This window comes from Strix aluco, chromosome 18, assembly GCF_031877795.1.
Source record: "Strix aluco isolate bStrAlu1 chromosome 18, bStrAlu1.hap1, whole genome shotgun sequence".
Classification (NCBI taxonomy): Eukaryota; Metazoa; Chordata; class Aves; order Strigiformes; family Strigidae; genus Strix; species Strix aluco.
This window is the reverse complement of record NC_133948.1, coordinates 1981030-2004543: the sequence shown is the minus strand read 5'-3', so window position 1 is coordinate 2004543 and position 23514 is coordinate 1981030. Positions and strand designations below refer to the sequence as shown.

Here is a 23514-nt window from a genome sequence, read left to right as displayed (position 1 = left end):
AGACAGCTGCCAAATCAAGCCAAATTAACCCCCAAAAACCCACCCTAAAAAGCAACTATTTCTGGTGGGGGTTAATGACTGTTGGAGGCAATTAGCCAGTGTGCCAAAGCTGGAGAGCATCCCCAGCCTGCGCGTTGCTCCCCTGCCAAGGTAAACACTGATATGTTCCTCCCTGAAGCCGCTCTGAGAGCGAGAACAATCCCAGGCAGCAACAAGGCTCCTCGCAGGCACCCGAGGCAGACGCCTGCTGTTTGCCTTTAAAGGCAAAATTCGGTGAATGCCCGGGAAGGGCTGATCCCACCTCGGGTGGATCATGGGGCGGCAGCAGGATCGGCTCGGGGTGGGGGGGGGGGGGGGAAGAGCCACATCGCAGGATTTACCTCCTCAGCTTCCACACACCGGGGCTCTGCTCCTTGGAGGAGACCGCGGCTCGGGGCTGGGGGAATTTAAAGGCCCATGTTGCTGCGGTAGCACCAAGCCCCTCTCCAAATAAGTCCTTTTCCGTGTGCCGTGCCGGGAGGGCTCAGCGCGGTGCAGGCATTGCTTTACGCTGCCAATGCCCACGCGGTGCTGGGGAACACACGCCGGAACGCCAGCAGCTTAAACCCAGCTGGGGTCTCTGGTCAGAGGTTAGACAGAGGATTACAGGTTCCGTTCTGCCTCCAGGACTGAAGCATTGTTCTATTTCCTTCCCTTTTTCCCTTAAAAAACCTGCAAGTGAGCCCAGGCCGCGGCTCGGGTGCGTTCGGCAGCGCTCGCCATCCCAGCAGGGCAGCTGACAACGCGTCCAGCGCTGCAAGGACACAACCGGGAGGGACTTAGGCAGCTCCCGATGTGGCCTTCGGGGGTGGCAGAAAACAGCCCAAAACAAGGGGAGCGCAGCCAGGGCAGACACGAGGAGATAACGCGGGAGCCGGGCAGCGGCTGCTGCTCCGATAATACGCACCCAGCACCTCCTTTTCCTCCCGCCCCCTCCGGGCCTGTTCCCTGCGGCCGGGCTGATCCTTCCCCGCTTCCAAAAAACACTGCAAAGCTCGTTTGTAAAAGGAAAACAAAAAAGTTTATTTTTCCTCACAAGAAGCACATAAAATATACAGTACATTTTTACAAACAAAAGTAAAAAAAAAAGTGCATTATGCATCCCTTACCGCGAACGTACAGTACAAAAAATACTGCGTATTTAAATATAAAACCAGAATTAAGAAATACCATGAAATAAAAGGAACGTTGTTGTTACAGGGTACAGCAATCACTGGAACGGCGACACGTTACCCACCCACCCTCCTCTCCGGCTCTGTGGTCACCTCCCGGGAGCCGGCGGGATGCGCCCGAGCGAGGCGAGGACGAGCGGGAGGGTGGCTCCTGCCACCGCACAGACCGACAGCGCCCGGCCTGGCAATAAGGTGCCAGTTTTGTGCATTTCGGGTTTTCTGACAGAACGTGACTGGGTTTGGGATTCACACCCGGCGCTCGGGTTGGGATTCGTGTCCAGAAGGCGGCGGGACGTCTCCCCAGAACCCCCCCTCCCGCCCTGCACGCGTTTCTGCGGCGCTGCATAGATAAAGGGGGGGCCCTGGGGGCTGCGGCCCTTTGGTTCAGCCGTGAGCGGAGCAGGAGGGAAGTGGCGAGCGGCACTGAGCTCAGCGGGGCCACCAGTGGTAACGCAGAAGTAAGAACGGTCTCACTGCCACTGGAAACACCAAAAGCACCAAAAAAAAAAAAAACCAACCAGCAAACAGCAGAGTTTAACAGCTCAGCATAAATACACAGTATTTGTAAACTATTATTAAGGCACTCAATTGTAAAAGAACAATTACGATACGTGGGAGAGGACAAACACATCTACCTTCTCATGCAACGAATCTAAAGAAGTCTGCAAGCATCACAGCTTTGGCTACAAAACCCTTCGAAATGGCACACGAGTGCTTCCGGCGCACGGTGGCTTCGAGCCCGAACCCCCCCCAAACCGCGCCGCTATCCCGACAGCGTCGCGACGCCGCAGCCCCCAGCCCGACGAGCGAGAGCCGAGTCCGAGCGCTGGGCAGGGGGACGGCGAGCGAGGCCCCGGGAAAGCAGGGGTTTGTTGGCGGCAGAGCTTGGCAGGCACTCAAGAAAACAGGAAGGAAATAGATTATGTTCGCTCGCATCAGTTAACGGAATTTTTCTGAATTTATTCAAATCCAACCCTCACTTCTTCCCTTGCCCGGGAAGCGTCTGCGGCACTGAGAAAGGTGCCGGTGTAACGTAAAGCGGAGAAAAATAAGGGTGCGAGTGGCCCTCGCGAGCCGTGCTGGGATCAACGGCAGAGCCTCGCCAGGCCGGGGCCACACGGGCCCTCCCAGGCAGCTGCTCCGAGCCCCAGGGCCACCAAACGGCCCCAGGGCCACCCACCCCATCACACGAATCAGATTCCGGGCGTAACCAAGGATAATCGTAAGGATATGAATGGAGGGAATTTATCGCAGGAGATGGGGATGCGCAGCCACGGGATGCTGACAGCGGGCAGAGGGTATTTCAGTCCGGCTCGAAACACGACCCAGCGTCTTCTCAGCCTGAGAAGCAAAAGCTTGCGCATGTTTTTCAGGGTTTCCTCACCGCAGCAGCTTTTGCTTCAAATCAGCTTTCAGGGGTGAAACGGGAAGTTGTGCCTTAAGCCAACAACGTACATCGAATTTAAGACTCTTTAAGGAGGGACATTTATTTACTGATTGCCAGTCCCTACAATTCCTCAGGTTTAATATAAAAATGTGGGGTCTTAGCTTAAGGAAGAAAAGATGAACTCTGGGCATTTAGGAGATTAAAACACATGGCTCCCTTTCTCAAGGCTGTGGATATTTGATCAGTACAGACTCAGAATGGCTCCTCTCTCCCCTGCCTCAAAGAGGGGATTTTCAAGAATGGCTTTTGATGGAAATTCTAAAACATGAGCGAGCTCACGCTCCCAGCCTGGTCGTTATATGAGCAAGTCCACCCGTTTGCCTCCGCTGACCTCTGAGATCTGTTCTGACCCCAAAGCCTGCTGCAAACTATCACCCCGAAGGCACAAGCAGCCAGCAGGGATTGCGGTGGGACTCGGAACACGTCCCCTACGCGCTTCTCAAGCTCTTCCCTCCCGACGTGCCAGCGCACCTTGCACAGAGCGGTCCTTCACCTGGCTGCCCGCCCAAAATACTGAGAAAACGTTCATTTCATAGAGCACCTGCCAACTGCTGCGTTTCCAGCGTCCCCCACGGCAGGACGGCACAAGGAGCAGCGCACGGTAACGCTGGTCTGAGAGCGATCCCCAAAAGCCAGTGTCCATGTGGGGAGGGACGCGCTCCCCGCGCTCCCGCCAGCCTTCCTCCCGCAGGAGACCTCGCCCGCACCTTCAACGTCCCTCTCTCTTTGGAGAGCGCCTGTATTTCTGTTTGGCTGCTCCCCACCCCTGCCCCAAGAGCAGGATTTACGCTTCATCGCCCCAGGCAGGAGGTTGGTGCAGCCCCGCAAGAGCTGGGACACGGACACCCGCGCTGGGGCCGCCCAGCGTCAATAGTCCCCCGCCCCGGACTGCGTCAACAGGCCACTGGCAAACCAAGGAGGCAGGAATTGTTCTACCAAACCAACAGCAATGATCAGAAAAGAGACACATTCACCTATCGCCTACTGGGATTTCAAACGCGTGGGACACCGGGAGTGCCGGCCCTCCCGCTGGTTACCAACACCCCAGCGAAGAAGGGTCCCCACGCAGGATCCACGACACCGACACAGCATCACACAAAGCTTCACTAGCCTCCACGGGCACTTACTGGCCAGGCTTGTCACGAGTTATCACGACATGACAATACACGACAGCAAAAACACCCAAAGAACATGACACCTCTCCACCTGAGTGTAAGCCCGCGACAACGACACAGTCTGGGGGTCACCCCGGCCCCAGAAGGAGGCTGTGACAAGTCGCTCGGTCACGCAGCGAAGAGGGACCAACGCCAGCAGGTCACAGTCCACACCAACACAGCTCGACACTCCTTCACATCACAGCCAGGTCACGCGGCGCCGTAAAGCCTCCGGCCCCACGCTCCTCCCGGCCTTTACAGTTAAGGGAAAACCTTCAAACAACGGTAAGTACTGTGGGAAAAGCCTTTTTTTAAAGGAAAAAAAAACCACAAACAACAAACCAAGACTAAAAGTCAGCAAGAACAGAGGTAGTGTTCATGTCACCATTTTAAGGATTTTTCCACAAGTGCCCTGTTTTAACTCAAGACTTGTGTTCTGTAAAAAAAAAAAAAGTCATGACTAATTATTTTGTTGAGTCTTTGAAACAGGATATTTCAGCATTTTATATATATAGATAGATAGATAAATAGATACAAATATCTATCTATATATACACACACACAAAACCACATTCTTATACTTGGCAAACAGTACTAGAAATAGCATCCTGCAGGACAACAGGCAACTCACACACAAAGTCCTCTTCTAAGCCATGCAATACATTTTATTTTCCCTTGTGCCATTCATCATGACCCATTGTGGTTTTTTTTCTCCCCACTTCGAGTACAAGGAGGGGAAGAAGAGGTGGCATCAGATGAACTACTGCAAGTCAGATGGTAAAACTGCATCGGTGCAATGAATAAACGCCGTAAAAAAAAACCCAAATCCACCTCCCTGCTCCCCCCGCAGAAGGCATCAACTTTTGCCCATCCAAAGCGTGTTCTTCAAGTTTCCGACCGCTGGCTTCGCTGCCAGCTTGGCGGCGACGTCTGCGCTCCTCAGCGTGGGCTGTGGCTCACAGAGCACGGAAGACTCGCTTGAGACAGCCTCTTTTGAGTCCGTCACGGTTGACACATCCATGTCACTCGATAAGTCCTCGGAGGACAAGTTCAGACATCCGAGCTTGGCGAGAGAGTTGGACCTTTTCAGAGGAGAAGACACAGTCAAGCCGGCCAGCCGCAGCCTGGTCTCGATCTCCTGAGTTCGCTGCTTCACCAGGCCGGGTTTGCCCCGCACGCTGTGGATGCTGTCACTGCTGGAGCTGCGCGTCAGGTTGGAGCTCCGGGAGGAGGAGGGGGTGTAGCAGATGGTCTTCAGGAAGTCCTTGGTGAAACTGCTCGTGTGCTCCAACCGACACATGACAGGCGTGGAGGTTTTCTGAGAGATCCCCTCCAAGACGCGTTTCACCTCTAACTTCTCCACGTCGTTTTCTGAGTCTTCGGGGATCAGCGGTGCCGCTCCCAGCAGAGGCACGAGGCCGTGAGGCGGAACCAAATCCTCGCTTTCCTCCGCAATGCTGGAGTCGACCCTGCTCAGGGGGCTGTCTCTGAGCAGCGACGCGGCGGCCGAGGGCAGGCTCTTCAGCCGCTCCAGCTCTTTGGTGTGCTTCCTCACCAGGCCCGCCTTCTGCAGCTGAATAAGAGACTCCTGGTGCTGCATCAAGTAACTGTTTGCACTCGGCTTTTCCAAGTCTTTGCTGAACAAGTACTTCAGCTCCTTGGTGGGTTTGCTGTCTTTTCTGGATAGAGCCTCTTCTTTTACCACTTCTGCGTTAAGGAGGCTCCTCTCACAGTGCGAGTTTCTCCTGGGCAGCAGAGTTCTGACTGGGGTTCTTGGTGCATCTTTTCCTTTCTCCAAAACGCCGCAGGGTTGATTGAGTGATTTGCAAGTGCCAGGCTCCAGTATACCAGTTCCTGCCAACAGAGGAAGCGCAGCCTCGTTATTTTTAGTTCTGATGGCTTCCTCGGAGCGTGTCTTGCTGGGCAGGTGGTCAGCCAAGTTGGAGTTGATGTGGGAGAGGAGGGCTGGCTGCGTGCAGATGGTGGTGCTGCGACGCGCGGTGCTGGCGTTCAGCTTCTCGCACTGCTCCCCAAAGGAGTCGGGGGACAAACTGCCCGAGGAATACATACAGTCAGCGCAAGACTGATAGGAAGGCTTGACCTTACTGAGGATCCCAAACACGGCGTCGTGCTGCAAAAAAAAAAAAAAAAAAAGAGGTACAGATAAACGTGCATCAGCAATCAGCGGAGCGAGAGGCACAGACCGCAAGATAAATTTACAGCCAAGCAGATTTGAAACGAAGCCCGTCTCCACTTCTAAGGCCCTGCAGCAGGAACAAAAGCCGCGTACTTTCTCAGCAGACAGTTATCTTCAATGGAAGGATACCTACCGTTTCAAGCGATGGTCATGCAAGCGAGTTGCCCAAAGCAGTTTACAGGGCACCCACGTGTGTGCGCTTGCTCTCGGGCATCTAAATCCACAGCTCGGGCAAGCAAAGCCATGTTCAGAAGCACTTCGAAAAGGAAGAAGCTCGTCATGGAATGAAAGGCTTTATCCAAGTCAAATGAAACTGTGTTATGAAGATGAGAAGAGCAGTTTCACTTGCAGTAGAGTCAGCCATGCTAATCACCTACATTTCAACTCCATACGCACCTCAAAATCCTCTGGGCAACTCCTTTTGCTGTTGTTGTTATTCAAGTTCTCTCTATTAAGCCTGCTCTCCTCCTTGTGCGTGGACAGACGCCGCTTCCACTTCTCCATCGGATTTTCCTCCCTGACGCCGTCCTCCCCCGGCTCCCCAGGGCCCAGCACTATCCTTCCCTTCCGGGGGCTGAAGTCCAGTTTTTTCTTCACCTCCTTCTCAGTGAAGTTGCTCAGCTCTGCCGTCTCCAGGGCTTTTCCCGTCTCCGAAGCTGCAGATGGAGGTTGTCCCACCAGCAAGGCAGCGCGCTGCTCCGCGAGCGCTTCCCGCTCCAGCTCCTCCACGTGGAAAAACCCGCCCCTGTCCCCGGGAATCTTGTTCTCCAGCAGCGTGTCCGAGAGGCGACGGAAGCAGTAATTAAACCCCACGGACACTTCCGTGCCGGCGCGGTTGTCCAGGTACGCCGACTGCGAAGGCGTGTCCAGGTCAGCCAGGCGGTTTTCTAGGTCGATGTCCAAGCTCTCGAGCAAGAAGTCGCCCGACCCCGGGGTGCCGTCTGTGTTCTGGGGGAGGTTGCTCTCTGCCTGCTGCTTCCACAGCTTATTGTGGCGCTGCTTGCTGGGGGAAAGGACAAAGACACCAGTGACTCCCACTGAACTGTAGGATGCTCAGTTCCAAGAACATTCACAGAATCCCAGAATCATCTCGGCTGGAAAAGCCCTTGAAGCTCCTCCAGTCCAACCATGAACCTCACACTGACCATTCTCAACTCCACCAGATCCCTCAGCGCTGGGTCAACCCAACTCTTCAACCCCTCCAGGGATGGGGACTCCCCCCCTGCCCTGGGCAGCCCATTCCAACGCCCAACAGCCCCTTCTGCAAAGAAATCCTTCCTAAGAGCCAGTCTGACCCTGCCCTGGCACAGCTTGAGGCCATTCCCTCTTGGCCTGGCGCCGGTTCCTTGGCTCAAGAGACTCATCCCCCCTCTCTGCACCCTCCTTTCAGGTAGTTGTAGAGGGCCACGAGGTCTCCCCTCAGCCTCCTCTTCTCCAGACTAAACCCCCCCAGTTCCCTCAGCCGCTCCCCATCAGACCTGTGCTCCAGACCCTGCACCAGCTCTGTTGCCCTTCTCTGGACACACTTGAGTCATTCAATGGCCTTTTTGGAATGAGGGGCCCAAAACTGAACACAGTAAATTCATCCCTTTCCACAACCCGGAACTGAAGGGCTAACCGCTGGGCCCAGCCTGGCAGTCCCACCTGGGCAAAAGCAGCTTTAGTGTCAGGATTTTGTCCCTCCCACCTGCCTGCTCCAGTCTCTTTGGCCCAGTGCCCTGCCCCGCACCCATGAGGGGAGCAGCCCTCAGGGGGTGTCCCCCAGGGCAGAGGGGCACCAAGCCCTGTGTCAGAGCAAAACATACTGAACCAAGGTCTCTGCACATCTCACTACACAGTTCCTGCTGAACCAGAGTGAAAAATTTTCCTCCTCTTCCCCCTGTAGAGCAGAGGCCAACAGAGCACGCAGAAACCCTTATGAGATACTACAGCACTTGCAATGACAAAGATTTGTGATTGGCATGGTCACCCAGAGCTGCAAATGATTTGCCTCCAACACTGTCTGAGCTCAGTTCTGCCTCATAAAACAAGAACAATGTTTTGCTGAACAGTACTGGCTGCTGAGAAATACGAAAACCCTCCCCAAATGCAGAGAAACGCTCACTGAATTAAACCGGAGCAGATCTCCCTAGAAGACAGCTAATTTCCATCCAGGGAGGCCTGGCATAGAAAAGGTTTAGAAAAACAAAATTAGCAGAGGCATCTGCCCTTCTAAAGACCCTTCAGACCAGAGCACCACGCACACTCTGCCTGTGTCTCTGAGCACGACACGTGCGTGCAAGACATCGACAAAAAACCTACTGCCTGAACAGAGCTTTGGGGAGATCGATTCGCATTTTGCGATACAAAAACCCGAGAGGTTGCCTACAATCGGCTCTTTTACATCCTGCAAGTCCCTTTTCCATTCATCCCGTCACCTTACCTAGCATCTAAAATGCCTTCATACTCCAAAAGCTGTCTCATGAAGCCTGCGTTTGGTCTTGCGATGCTGCGTTTTTGCTTCACATAATTATAAGCCTTTTCCAGCGACCAGCCGAATTCCTTCATCGCGTAAGCTATCACGGTAGATGCCGACCGGCTCACACCCATTTTGCAGTGCACCAGGCACTTGGAGTGATTCTTCCTGCAGAATGACAAAGAGGAAAATCCATCTCATCTTTCTGGTTACGATGCTGGTCGTTACTATTTTACACGGCGGAGGGACAGGACTTTGTCCTCCTGACTACGGCTCAGTATGCCAGAAATATTTTGGATTAAGTGGGCCATGAGAAGAATCCCTCTCCAGAAAAGCTGGAAGTTACAGCTCAATCGTGCTGCTATTTAAGGGACCACCATGAAGCCTCCTGCTCGCCTGAGTCTTTGGATACAGGGATAAGCAGGAATGACCTGAGTGTAAAAGCCCAGCAGAGCCTGACGGGCTCTGTCACCATCTCTTGTCTGCAGACACAGCTGGGGTTAGTCCAACACGGACGGTGTTGGAGTATTTCCAGAACAGGAAATGTCCTCATTTCCTTTTGGAAGCAAAACAAAATAATAATAATTAAAAAAATCACAGGCTGCAAACAGGTTAATGCCAGTCCAGGAAGAGAAGTAGGGGGAAGTTCCAGGGACACAGAAAGCCCCTGGCAGAAGCAATAATGCGAAGGTGGTGGCTCCAGCTCTGCGCGGGGTGAAGCCGTGGGCCCGGTGTCACCCCCCTGCCCCGGACGTGCTCTCGCCCGAAGTCGGATCTCCCAGCCCACTTACTTGGCTTTATTGATGAAGTGGTAGGCCTCGTTCCAGTGAGCCAGGAGGTCTGTCGTCTCCTCGTCATACACGCGGATGTTGTGATATGCGAACAAACCGGGGAAAAAATTATCAATTTCCCTGGTCACATTCAAAATGTAATCAATGCTGTGGAGAATGAAAAGAAAAATAAAGTTGAGCTGCCGTGGTCGTGAAAGGGAACTGGCACACACTGCGAAGTCCACAAAATCTGACACAACGCGAGCTGTAAGATTTTATCTGCAGCCCTAATCCTGAACCCCTGGGACCCCGGTGACACCGGTCACGCACGTGACATGCGGGGCCCATCCATTCACCTGCCTCTCACCACCACCGGATCCCCTTCGAAGCGTCAAAAGGCCTTGGGTGCAGGAGGGAAAAGTTTATTTTATCCCATCTGCCGAGGCTTTGTAACCTACTCAAACTCCTCACTCTGTGCCACGCGCAGCCTCTGGGATGCTGGAAGAAGAAAAGTGCATTGGCTGCGAGTGATTCGCTTGGGAAGGAGCTGGGAACAGACCCCAGGAATCACAAGTTTCAACTGCAGGCTTTAGCTGCAAAACCATCCTTTTCTCTTCTTTCTGACCAAAAATATGAAATGAGAGTCACATGGTATCTCTTGATTCCTGCCAAATATTACAGCAGGGATTACAATGTACCCAGGGAGAACAAATGCCCATATTGATTTATTACCTCGTATCATTCAGACAAATCAAGGACACAGGATATTTGTTTCAGAATTTGTCCATCTTTGACTTTTAGACACTGCACGTCAAGCTGCCTTCCCCGTAGATCAGAAATATTAACGCGCTGGTCGATTTACTTGTTCAAAGATGTTCAGACATCTGTTCCCAAGGACTCCAAATTAAACATTTTCAGTCATGCTGTTGAGCAATATTTTTCAGTTTCTCACATCAGGGTTGGTGTACGCCTTGGGCAAGCAGCAAATATTTATATGCAAAATTCTCACTCGTCCAAAAAGCGTGAAAGTAAATCAAGCCAAGAAGTGGTGCGGTGATGAGAGCGTGGTGAAAGACAGCCCTGCAGCGGCCTGTCTGGGCAGGTGAGATGGAGGTTGCTCACTCACAGGAAGTTCTGCTCCATTTAGATAGAGTTTTTTTTCCCTAAGCTTAGTGCTGTAATAGTTGCTCTTCTGCAGCCTGCAGGAATTCACACCTGACACAACAATACGGACGGCCATTGCACGCTCGGCTGCTACGTTACGGGGGGGTTTGGAGATGCTGAAGTACTTCACACAAACGAGACGTTTTGTTATTTTTGCTCTATGTGCTATTGAAAGAAATGAGGTAGGAAAAGATTTCTCGACCAAGGTCCTGACGGTAAGTGACCCACATCGCTGGGAATGGGCCCAAACTCATCCCTACAGTCTACAAACATCACATGTCACCTCGAGAAACCTGAAGGTAAGTTAAAGGCAAACGACTGGAGGTTTCAGAGTCTAAGGCTGGTGCTTGAAAGGTGCAGTACTCACCCCGAGCCCTGCAGCTCCTCCAGGTTGGAGGCGTTCCACTCCGAGCCCTGCAACAGCCACAAAACACACATTTCAAAGCAGCCCGAGAGCCTCCCTTCTTCCTAAGGCTCTGCAATAATCCCCCAGCCTCAGCAATCTTCCTTAGCTGCCGACGGAAATACTGGTAATAACCCCCGAAACAGGAACATGGCAGTGGGGCAGCCAGCGCTGCAGCTCAGCACAGAGATGTCCCATCCTGAACAGGCAGGGACCTCCTGAAGGAGGGGACAAGGGCACTAGATCCCCGCCCAAGGAGTCAGTTCTAGGCCAGCGTGTGACTGAGCGCATCCCAAATCACTGTCCCCGGCCACTCTGGATTTTTAATCACAGAGATAAATAGTGCAGGGGAAGAGATTACGTGTGGTGTGGCTGGGATCACAGGTGTATGAGAAGTGAGGCAAGACCTGAAAGCTGTGTGGGTGGTTACACCTTGGGTCCCCCCCATACCTGCAAACCAGAAAGCTAGAAAGGGTTTAAAAAGCAGGTTTTGCCCTCAGACATGAGCACTTCCTCTCACTCTCTCCAGAACAACAACAAAAAAAAGGCCCAAGCATAACAGAGACAAATGTGTTGATCTCAAGCAAGTCTTTGTTCCAGATGGCAGTGCCTGGTTTTGCTTGGAGTACCATCTAGTGGCAAAGGATCAGACAAAGCACAGGTCGCTCTGCTTCTGCGCAAGCTGGAGCAGCACATCGCCCTCAGCCTCACTCTGTACAGCTCTGGCCCTGCCTGCAGGGCTTCACGGGCTCAATCGAGAAAAACAATACAGTCCCCCTAATCAAAGAGCAAATGGCTGTCATGCCGGGGCAGCACCCACAGCCAGACCCTCTGCTTGTCATAAAAGACAATCTCCGTTGCTAGAAATAGAAAATGAACGTGCACAGAGAGAACTCGAGCTATGCCACGGTTTGTCCTGAAACAGGATCAACCTGCCACGAAAGAATCAGTCAAGTCCCAGAAACAAGGATGTAGCTAGAAAAAAGGGCTTCTCTACTGCGGGCTTTTACAAGCGATATAGGTCCTGGAGTAAAGTCTGTGCAAAGGGCGGGATAGCGGCTGTACCTCTCGCTCACGGCAGCCCTGACACCAAACCCAGCTTCCTCTAAGCCCAGTGACTTGTCAGATCACTCCCACTGAGCCTCCTGCTATTCTGGAGCTCCTAACACAGCAGCTTACCAGATATAAATGATCAAAAATTAGAGACGGTTTGTCCATCTGACCCAGGATAAGCAGCATTTCGTTGTCTATAAATTCCTTGAATTCCTTCAAGTTGCAATTCATGTGTTTCTCCAGCTCATTTCGTATCTGCAGAGCAGAAAACAAAAGATGCCACCTAGAATCACGTCTGTCCAGCAGAAACACTTGTTGGCGCTCCTTTGCAAAACATTTTTTCTGTACTTCATTAAAAACAGCAAAAGGGATTCGACCTTTAGGAGACAAGGAATCTCACTACTGGCATCTCTCCAAGTATCCTAGGCCCCCAAATTGAAGATCTGTAAATAAAGCTTCAGATAACATTAAAAAAAAAAAAGTATTTGGGCTTCTTAAAAATAATTTGAGAGATAAAAACCAAGACCTTGGAGAGCAGCTAACAAAAAAATGTAAAACCCATTAGAAGCAAGGAGTGAATAATGGCAGCAGCGTTGGGGAAGGGAGAGCTACCCAGTCCTCTCCCATTTTAAAAGTCCTACAGTTCTCACTGCACCTCAGCTTTGGGAAGGTGCAAAGCAAAGCAGCACAACTTTGGTTAACCCACTGTGGAAGATGGTGGCAGCAAAATCGAAGCATCTTGACTGCACCAAGAATTAAGAACACGTACACAGACAGACGAGTTCTCAGCTTACACCTACAACTGGTAACACACAAGAGATCCGAAGGCCTCAGTGCTAAGCTTTAGGAAGGAAAGTCCTGCATGTTAACACCCCCCTGGACAAACAAACAAAAACCCAACCCTGAAAGAACTATTTCCAGTTGCTCTGAATACATCTGAACTGCGGCTGGATGCATTTACACTGGCCTTTGGGATGGATCCAAACTCGCTTTCATCTTGACTTGTGATTTTCCATCCATAAACTCACTAGCCAAACGCTGTCTGCAAGCCCCTCCGATATTTCTTCAGGAGCAAAGAAAATAAAACCTTCAAATGAAGCCAACAGGAGAAAGGAAAGCACATACTTTGCTCTGCACTGTCCGTGGGCAAGTGAAGGTCGGGACACTCATCTAACACCAACTGCCCCTCTTGCCAGGGCTGCCTTGGCTCACGTAATTCCCAGGAATGCACCGAGGAAAAAGTGTCTGCAAATTCCCTGCTTGGCCCTGCCTACGTGTGCTACAACCAGCCGCGGCGCAGCATCACCTCTGACGCCACTTTATTGGCGAGGAACCAGGCGTTATGCACTGGAAAGTCACATACTTGTTACTAAGGTCTTGAAAAACGCACTCTGAAGCTGGTATTATCCCGATTTCCCCGCCGGGGAATGGAGGTACAAGCAAAGCCAAAGAGCAGGGCCTTGATGGAATGGCTGGAAATACACACTCAGAAGTCAGTGACACGCAGTCAGCACTCTCTGGAAATGGAGTCTAGCAAGAAGGGTAAGATAGCAGGAATTGTTACATTTACCTCCTTAGAAGTCACATTTTCCAGGTCTTTGCTCATCATGATGCTCCGGAGTTTGGCTTTAATGAGCCGTTCTGTTCGTTCTCTTTCAGTTGGCCTGAAAAGGAAAAGGAGGGGATGTCTCCAAGCTGGCAGGAAACCTACAGCACAACTCATACAGTACAGAGGAGCGGTGGTAAAGACTTGTATTAAAAGCAATTTTTATGAGAATAATGGAAGAAACACATTTGAAGACATTTATGAAAAGAAAGGAAATGAACCACTGGAGGAAGAAAAAGGAGAAGGGGAGATTTCTCTCACGAGTCAAGGCAACTTTTTCTAATAAAATTCAGAACTGACTTGTCAACAAACAGGGCTGGAGAGTCGGGGCGGGTGGACTCCAGGTCCTGCATCGCGTTCCACTCGTTGATGCAGCTCTGGTCGGAGCTGATGCAGCTTTCGTAGTACGTGGCCCAGACCAAGGCCATCCCCCCCGGGAAGTAGTTGTACCTTCTTGCAACTTCACAGGCTTTATGGAGGATCTGTAAAGCAGACCTGCAAGTTTAGAGAAGAAATTTGTGTAGATGTGAGCGGCAGGAACAGGGAGAGCAGGATCTGACAGATTTTCACAGAGAAAAACGGTTTTCAACGTTGTCGCAGTTTGCTTTTTGAGAGCAGATGATTTATTGTATCAGAGTTCAAAGAGGGTACAAACTGCACCTTGGAGGCCTTCTCAAGAGCCGGTCCAAGGCAGAGGCTGAAATCTTCTCCTGATTAACAGGCAAGCACAAGGCTCAAGTCGCTCTGGGATCTAATCATTAGCTAACTTGTAAAGCCAGACCAAAGGAAAATAAAGAACATGGACAATTTTCAAACCACCCTCAGCAAGGAGTCAAATGCATATTTACCAGCATTCTTGGCCCCTGACATGCTCCAGGGACAAGGCCCAGATTGGGTCATTTGTTTTTGCAAATTCTAGCATTACTTTTTCTTTCCTTCCCTCCTCATTTTTTTCTTTTTTTTTCCCCCCCCCTTCTTTTAAGGCTCTACTCCGAAGATGTCATTGTACTGAACACATTAACCACATCTAAGGTTGCCAACAGGAGGGGCCGAGTTCAAAAATGACAGGAACAAGAGTTTCATTTGTTTCTGCACCAAATCATCCCTAGCACGACATCCTTCTCTACATCTGTATCTTTTCCCCATCAGACGCCGCAAGGACAGGGATCTCTCGAGGCTCCAGCAGGAGCCAGCAAACTGCCCAGGCCAAGAGAGACGCGTTTGTTCTGCGCGGGGCTGGGTAACAGCCTCTTCAAGGAGGAATTTGCTGGCACCGCCGCTGCTGATTCAGCCACCTCTGCTTCAGTGTTTTGGAATCCCTGCACATGGGAGGGGTGACAGGAGCTGAAAGGTGAACAGGCACCCGGGGCGGCACAGAAAGTTTCCGTGCGGCAGAAACCCCAGGCTGGCCCCAGGAACGAGGCAGAACACGGGGAATGCCATCAGATTGGCAACGGGTCCCGACACTCCTCCTTCAGCCAGTTCGGAAAATATGCACGGAGAGGGAAGACTGGGTTTGCAGCCTGATGAATTCAAGTTGGTCTTTCTCATATTTACTCATCCCACCAGTGCCACTTCCCTTATACTGCAGAGCACATCACAGCTCCCAGCTGAAGCAGAAGATCCTGTTTTCGGATCAATATTCTCACAGCCCCTTTGTGCCAGCCCTGCTACCTGCTGACACAGGGAAGCAGCGTCTCTGCAGCATCTCACCGAATACCAATTATGGAGAATGCTAAAATGCACTTTGTTTATTTGTTTTTAATTTATTCACAGAAATGACAGTCTCTTTCTCAATACAGCTAATTAACACACATACCACATGGCTTGCACCGACACCGGTTTGAAGATGTGCATTCTCCCTGCAGTGCTCACGCTGAAGCCACTAACAGAGAGGAAAAAAAAGAAAACCCACTCAGAAACTGCTCTCCTCTGCATCACAAGCTGCACTCTACAAAGAGCTACTGCGAGGCAGCTCTAGGGGCACTCCTAGGCAAAAAGAATCAGGGATGAGCATTTGTATCACCCATTTTCCAACATCCTCCCAAATCAGAGTGGGAAGCAAGCACCCTTCCCGGCGTGGGCTGCCAGGAACGGGAGCTCCAAGTGGGATTTCGGAGGACACTCCCTGGGTAACACAGGTTCCACCCAGCAGTTTGAGGGCAGCAAGACAAAAACTCACTGTCTGAATAAGAAGACTGCAGCCGTGAATCCAAAATTGGAACTTCATTTGCAAGGTGATGGAGAATCTCTCCTAGAGCAGCCCCCAAGTAGGGAAGGACATTCACATTTATCCTTTTAATGTGGTTTCTTACCCATCACCGTCGAGATGGATTTTAGTATCACTCCACAGACGAAGAACCATTCCTATAGTGCAGCTTTTACTGGAAGAGAGATTGTTATACAGGATGTTAAATATAGGCCACAATGCGGTCACGCCAATATCCTAAATTATTAATACTCTTTAATTTTTAAAATCCTCAAGTCTTGCTCTAGTAATTCCTAGTAATGTCTTGGGCTATCAAATGCATAACACACAAGAAGACTGGCAGCTGAAGTCTAAAGGTCTACTCTGACATTAGCATGCCGACTGCTCTGCAGGGCTGGAGAAACGTCACAGAAGCAAGAATCCAAATTACCAGCTCTTCTCTCCCCCTCCAGAGCCTGCCAGAAAGCCCCGCAGTCTTCGCCCCCACATCTTTCCTGCTCTCTCAACCCTCATGAGCTCAGCGCAAGGCGGTTCCCCGAGAGGACGCACAAGCAGATCACAGTGATCTGGCTGCAGAGGTGCAGCTCACCAAAGCGGGGCTGAAAGCAAGTCCTGGTAGGTGGCAGAGCAGCTGCCTGCCCCTTCCAAAGAGCACCCGAGGGGCCTTTCTGCGTGTTCGATTTTCACTTCATCACTCTGGCTGGTAGAAAAGACAAAAAATGGATTTTATGAGTTTACCTAACCCAAAAGAACACTTTCATTTGAGAGAGGCAATCTGGCAAGAAAATCGTACTATAATGGAGGCCAGTAACGTTCAACTAGTAAATAATTAAACTACTGAGATATTAAAGTTTTAAAGGAAATTGGGATGCATACAGCAACAGCCAGTTAGCAAAGAACTCGGGTTTGGTTTTGTTCTTTTCCTTTCTTTTTTAAGCCTTCAGCCGCTTTCTACAGCAGATCAAAGGACTTGACAGGCCAGTTTGAACACACATGTGGACAATGTGCACTTTAGAGCTTTGCGAAAAAAATGGTTTTTATTAAACACATGTAAAAGGAATAAAACCCACAAAAGCGCCCAACTAGTCAAACTGTCAGCAGTCAGAACACTTACAGCTCAGCAGTGACATTTCAGCCCCAACACAGAGCCATGGAGTCACTGATGGAGCTGCTAATGCCAACTGACTTCTTTATGCAGGAGACGTACCCTTAATTAACAAAAAACTTTGACTTTCAGAGGAGACAGTAACTGAACTGGCAGCTAACCTTACAGTTAGAATGGATTTGTCATAACTCTTCCATCTTTCCTCTTGTCTCACATCAATAATCACCAGGAGCAAATTACTGCCAGGTTGTTTCAGATGTGAAGATGACAGAGCCAACATTCACTCCTGTTGCACACTAAGTGTGCCACGAGGAAACTCTCCGTCAGAACTTCCTCCGTTACACAAACAGCAGTTCGTTTAACAGCAGATACAAGAGGCAGCATCGATGCCAGTGACAAGCATCTTACTAGGAAGGCCGGCTACAAGTTTCCTTGCATGTCTCACTGCAGCACAAAAAGCTCCCCCCTTCCACTTAGAGCGCTGGAGACAACCACGGAGGTTTTCCAAAAAGAAAACAAAAGTCACGCTGGCTGCGCCAGCACAACATGGCAGCCTGCTAAATCATCGGAGAACAGAAACAACAGTCTGGAAGCTCTGACTTCTAACTCCAGCTCTGCCAAACCAGCCCCGTCTCTCCGAGCCAAGAGCTTTTCTGCCTTGGTTTACTCACCTAGAACTGGAATAATGCAAGAGGGTCTGCGATAACAAAATATTTTATTTGCCTTTCAAAATATTACGTGCTCTTATCAGTTAGATAAAAGAAACAGCTCATTACTGACACATTTGTTTGTTGGTTTTGGAGGTACTTTTGCAGTATTGTTTTTTGATGTTAGTTGGCAGCCAAGCTACTCCCTCCCCCCAAAACCCAGCTCCATTGCATCATACCATCAACAGATTTGAAGTCTGGTGGATAGAATAAGTTCCAGTTTTGCAAATGTGTCTGCAAGAGCATTTTGTAGTGAGCAGACAGCAAACTACCACAGGTGAGGTAGATGCCACAGCCCTACAGATGAATTACAGAGATCCCAAGGAGACCAAAAGCTTTCTGGAACAAAAATCACCCTCATAACTGGTCAGAAAACTCAAACATGTCCTTTCTCTTGCTAGAATTTGCAGATACATGTAAACCAACTGCTTGGGGACAGTCTGGTGTTGACAGGCTTTCCAGAGAACCCAGCCTGCCCGATTTCCAAGCCCAGCCTTGCCTCAGACATACCTCTCCTTGCTGGAAAAATCCACGCCCAGCAGAATATTCTCCTCTGTGTCCTGTCGTCCACTGCTGTACACAACCACCATGTACCGGACTCGGTCTGTCCACACACTTTCCAAACGGACAGCCTAGAAAAAGGTCATCAAGCTCTGCAATCTAGCTTTTGGACAGTTGTTACTTCCATTGCTGCCTAATATTTTTTTTAAGGTAATTGTGCCCAAAAGCTTTATTTAGCTGCAGTATGAAAGACACAGGGGGAGATGGCCCATCTTCCAGCAAGGCTAGTTGCCAGTTTGACTTGGCATCGGGGTGGGAGCAGGTCAGCAGAGATTACCTGCCCCAGTTTGGACAAATACTACGAAATGTAACCTGAAGATTCTATCTAATCTGCAGATTTCTTTAAAAGAAAGCCCAGCCCCATTTGAATGCAACTTCAAGACTGACTTAAGAGCGTCCACTAGCAACAGCAAGCTCCTGTTTCTTCTCCTGTATATTGTCAGCTGACTGGAAAATTAAACCTAACAAAACACACTTCAGAGAGATCAGTTGCCTGACCCAACTAATTACCTGGATGTAAGGACCAGGGCAAAAGGCGTGGACAGGAAAATGCAGAAGGGCTGGCAACCAGCACAGAGTTAATCTGACTCCCAAACCTAGGATTTGCCAATGCTTTTCATGAACCTCTACAGGTCTGTTTCAAACACCTCCAACAGAAAGGAGAGAAAAAAAAAAATGCATCTCTTCTTACTAGTTTGATCCTATCCTCACAGCGAAGGAGGTTGATCATCACCTGGAGGTGCTGCGGCAAATCACCTGCAGAGAAAGCAGAGAAATAATCAGAAAGGGTCTCACTTGCTGCACTAAGAATGGGCAGAGCCTTGACCTTTCATGAAACTGGATGTTTCTAAGTCAAAAAAATACCATTTCAGGGAGGCCAATTAACTCTGCTGTCCCAGAGAACAGTAACAGAAGTGAGCTGCTTGGATGACCATTATCTGGGTGTGTGAGAACGTGACCTTACGGTATTTGGGAGCTACCAAATAAATTGAGACCACCTGTGACTGGCTCAAATGATGACACTCTTCCTGTTACAGCATCTCAGAGAAGACAAAGATATGGGCACTGAGGACAGGGGAGGAAGAGGCAGGAGGAACAACTCTGATTGAAAAAAAAAAAAAAAAAGAACAAAGGAGAAAAAAAAAAAACAAACTTTGACTTGTTCGGGTGATGGATCCCTTCTATCTCAAACAAAGTGCTGCTCGTGCAACAAGTCCCCTGGGCTCTAGAGCGGTGGGTACGTTTCTGTTTGGTGAAAACAAGCGAAAGGAACAACCAATCTACAAGAAAACAAACCAAGTTCACATCTAATAACTCGGTAATGCGCTCATAACTTTCCATACAAGATAAAATTCCTTCCGTAGGATGTTTGCTGGGTATATGAAATTGCTGACAATTAAAGAAACCCAAAGCCAAGCTTGGCATTCAAACACCCTCTTTGTGCTTGGAGTGTTTACTAAGCAGCAGACACACAGTACCACACTGTGCCTTTCCCACATGCTCCTGCTCTCAAAATGCCCCGATGATCTTATTTCTTCTTTCCCAGTAATCCCTTATTCCAAAACTGTCAAAGACAGAAGGCATAAAAACACGGGCTAAGTAGAATCCACTTTCCTGAACCCCCTATCTGCTTATCAATCCTCACGTACGTTCGCTGTACAACTCCCTGCTGCTTCTTCCCACCAGTTTGGCACACTGGAAGGGACTGGGGGAACAAGGACAGTCTGTTCTTTAACCGTGATAAACTCTTACAGGCCAGATTGTGATGAGTTAACTGAAAAGGGGATTTTCCTGAAACCAGGAAAGGGGATATAAGGAGCTAAGAAATGTACGTCTATCCAGAGACCCAAATCCTGTTAAAATGTTCCTCACTCTTACCGGCAACATCAAACCAACCCAGCAACAGGTAGTTTCAAAAGAACAAATGCTGTCAGCTGGCACCAGAAGTCCCAAGCTTCAGGTTACTGGAGGTTGGGAGAGCACTCGGAGAAACGTCCCTGCCGTGCTGAATCAGGACCTCGATTGCTACAGAAGAGGTGCTAGAGCCCTGTGACTCAGCCCATCCAATTTTCCTCCCCACAGGCCAAAGGGCAAAGATCAAATCACTGAAGCACAAGGGACATTTCTTCATCTGCGGCTGCGGGAAACAGGGAGCCATATTCAGCACAGACCTTCTGGCTCAGCAGGCTTCCCTGCCGAAAGAACACCATGCTGAATGCCGTGATGTCTGCAGAGAATAAATTTCTGCTCCAGTTACAGTTCCGAGATAACGACAGAAATTTAAACAAAGACTCAATAATCATACGTTCCCATTCGAAGCAGGTGGGCTGAAAACCTGGTTTTACCCAGCAGGTCGTACAAGGCCCACTATGACAATTAGAGGAGTCATCCACCCACCCACGTGTGCTATTAACCTGCCCGCACGGACGGGATGAGCAGCAAAGCAAGAGGGAAAAAGAATTTCAGTAGGTGATTTCATCTACTACCTGCATGTTTGTGAGGATGCTGGAGACTTCGCTGGCCCTGGGAGCTGTTTCCTTGTTGTAAGAAAAGGGCTGCGCCTTTCACCATGAAAAAGCTCTCGCTTAGGCTGGAAAACAAATGACAGAGGAAGTCAACTGGAAAGAAATATCAGCAAAAATGCGTGCTCAGGTCTGTACGCCTAGGAAAGGAAGGGCTTCCCCTCACTAAAATGTAGCAGGACTTTGTCATGAGAAGCTGCTCCCAGAGCCTGGTCCTGCCACTTGCACGGCACGGCTCCAGGATTATTCACGGATTATTCACGTGTCATTTCCCACCAACATTTTATTACTTGACCATTGCGGGAGATACTTGCCTGAGCTGTCATGGGCTGAAAATAACTATCATTTGATTATCAAATTCTGCAATTTAAAAACCGTAGAGGGTAAGACTTTTTACAGGCTTAGACCTGTAAAATGACTGAAGATGAGGACCTGAGTCAATCAGTTCCTACTAATTTCAGTTCTTGAGATTTCTTTGGAATGCAAAAACAAGAACATGCAACCATAAACTGTCTGTAGATTTAAAGAGGAAGGGAGGGCAGATGAAACCTGCACATCACAAGAGAAAGGAAACTGCACTGAAACCTCGGGGGAAAAAACAACTGACACAATAGCATAGATTTGGCTTTGCTCTGGCTAGATACAGCCGTCCTGGAAAACACTGCTGATAAGAAGGCAGGTCGCAGTATGTGCAAATACGTAACGATATTTCCACAGAGTCGAATGACACAGAGGCCCCAGAACGTAACTAGAGAGAAGGCTGAACAAAATCAGTAGTTACAGTAAGCACCAGCACAAGCCTAATTACACAGTACCATAACGCGCTCAGGAGCGTTTTAGAAATAGACTTGGACATAAGCGGTAAAGTTCGCATTTCCCACAAGGCTGAAAATCAACATCTACTAAGCTACCTTTTAGTTGGCCACAGTAACTGCTTACACTGCATTTCCTACACCGCGCAAAACATCACAAGAGACATTCCTTGTTACAAAGCCCAATTTTCTGCCGCCCTACGCTTCCAAACATAGATCATCATTAATTACTGTCTGCTATCTACTAAGTATAAATGCTCCATTACGAGATTGTGCTACACGGGAGTTACTTATGCTACAGAAAATGATCCCACAGGAGTTACTACTCCCAGCATTCGTCTGTTCTGTACTTTATCCGGGGTCTTTGCCTTTGGGCAGAAGCGAGCACTAATGCTCCGTTCTACCGTTGTGTTTTTGTGCAGACAGACATAAATTTCATGTCTTTTCAGCTTTTGCTGCAAGTTCAGCTTTTCCCTTCTCTGAGAACACAGCCAAAGTTCCCAGTCAAAGCTTTCTCATTTTTCAACTGAATCTTCAAGGTGCAAAATTCCCAGAAAAATCTGGATCAGGTTTAAATTGGAGATCTCAGCTGCTTTTAAGTGAACTAAAGTTTTCGCCGAAGTTCCAGGCTCCACAAGTCATAGATCAATAAAATGCCAGCAGGACAACTGCACTCTAATTAAAACAAGCTTTTCTCCATTTACACCCCCACAGTATTCTAGCACTCACCACCACTCGCTTCTAGCAAGTTGTGTCAGAGCAGGAGCCGCGCAGAGTTCGCTTGTGATCCGAAACGCCGGCTCCGCTCCGCCTGGCACACACGCTAATGCAAGAACTGCTGCAAATGGGAATTCGGTTCATTCCATAAGTCAGGAAGAGTCTTGTTTCCTTCACACACCAGATCTCACAGGAAAGCGTTAAAAAAGGCCAGGAGTTACACAAAAGCAGTGACGCCAACACCATGTATAGGATATTCAGCTACATACTGGCTTTTTCAGCAAGAGGAAGGGAATGGTTAGGTAACGCACGAGGAGATAATTCACAGTACTCCTGGCCCAAGAATTTTGGGAAATATTTCTTTGGGAAAGTGAAAAAATATCCCAAAGGATATTCTTCTACCCCTAATAAAGTACTGACTGGGATTTCTACAGCAGGGAGAACCTTGGAAGAGACAGAGCTCCTTCCCAAAGGCATCTGCAACTCCTGCTCTGACAGCTCATCTCGCCTGATGTTCTCCTCTCTTGCAGTCAGGAAATCTTTTACAAAAAAGCAGAATATTCCCAGTTGCAGGCAAATAAGAAATCTGCACTGCAGGAGCAGAAAGCGATTGCAGGAAAAGGACAACCCACATCGCAACATTTCTGTCACCGTGTACCCATCTGCATGGAAATGAACCGGAAAGCAAAGCCAAAGAACCTGTTGAGAGCAAGATTTCGTTTTTAATTTAAATGTTTGTTCCCTAAACTGCGCCCTAACCTTACGAAGCGCAGCTTGCCGTGACTCAGACTGGCTGTGCCTCCCCAGCACTACCCGTGCTCACCCATTTCCACGTAAGATCCCGTTTCCATACGGCCAGCACGGTGCCGTACAGAGGTAACGCATCCAAGCCCCTCTGAGAAAGCTCCTATTTTACACCATACTGAAACAGCAACATTACCCAACACCGTCCCTTATCTCCGCTCTAGGAACACTCTTTGCTCTCAGTTGCTTCATAAAACTGCTCTAAAAGACAGCCACCAAAATACAAGTGAGAAAAAGGCAAGGCACGATATCCCAACCCAGTTTTAAAAAGCCCTTTTAAATCTTGCAGTTCCAGTAAACAACTAAAACTCCAGCCTTTATAAAAAAATCTCCTAAAGAACAGAAAAATCCTATCATTAAAGAACATCCCCAACTTTTGACCCTCAGCAGCAGTGATAAATGCCCTAGTAAGCAGCATTTGTTAGCAGCATAAAAACGAGTGGCTTATACATACTAATTTGGACTGGTTTTCTTTGAACAGCAGAAGCATTGTGCTGGCCCAAGCGTCAGACAGAAGTCAGTAAATTCGAAAAGATTCATAACTAGCTGTAAAACTCACATCCTTTTGCTTCTAAACCCATTTAAAAACAAAAAGAAAAGAAGGAAAAGAAAAGGTT

General features: G+C 49.3%; 1 protein-coding gene across 11 annotated transcripts in view; it reads right to left on the bottom strand.

Moving 5' to 3' along the window:
* Window positions 1-1034: 1034 nt before the first annotated feature.
* The window catches only part of SSH1 (slingshot protein phosphatase 1), a 40896-nt gene continuing 18416 nt past the window's right edge, over window positions 1035-23514 (bottom strand). For 3 of the 11 annotated variants that reach the window (XM_074844557.1, XM_074844554.1, XM_074844561.1), the window contains 14 exons: window positions 20529-20632; window positions 18734-18798; window positions 17992-18113; window positions 16259-16369; window positions 15776-15844; window positions 15280-15345; window positions 13761-13955; window positions 13425-13518; window positions 11981-12109; window positions 10766-10812; window positions 9256-9402; window positions 8432-8632; window positions 6406-7012; window positions 1035-5943 (listed from right to left, as the gene is read on the bottom strand). In XM_074844557.1, coding sequence (XP_074700658.1) covers window positions 4669-5943; window positions 6406-7012; window positions 8432-8632; window positions 9256-9402; window positions 10766-10812; window positions 11981-12109; window positions 13425-13518; window positions 13761-13955; window positions 15280-15345; window positions 15776-15844; window positions 16259-16369; window positions 17992-18113; window positions 18734-18798; window positions 20529-20632 — 3232 coding nt within the window. In that variant the 3' untranslated portion in view covers window positions 1035-4668. The other 8 variants (XM_074844556.1, XM_074844558.1, XM_074844560.1 and 5 more) reach the window with 8 other exon arrangements.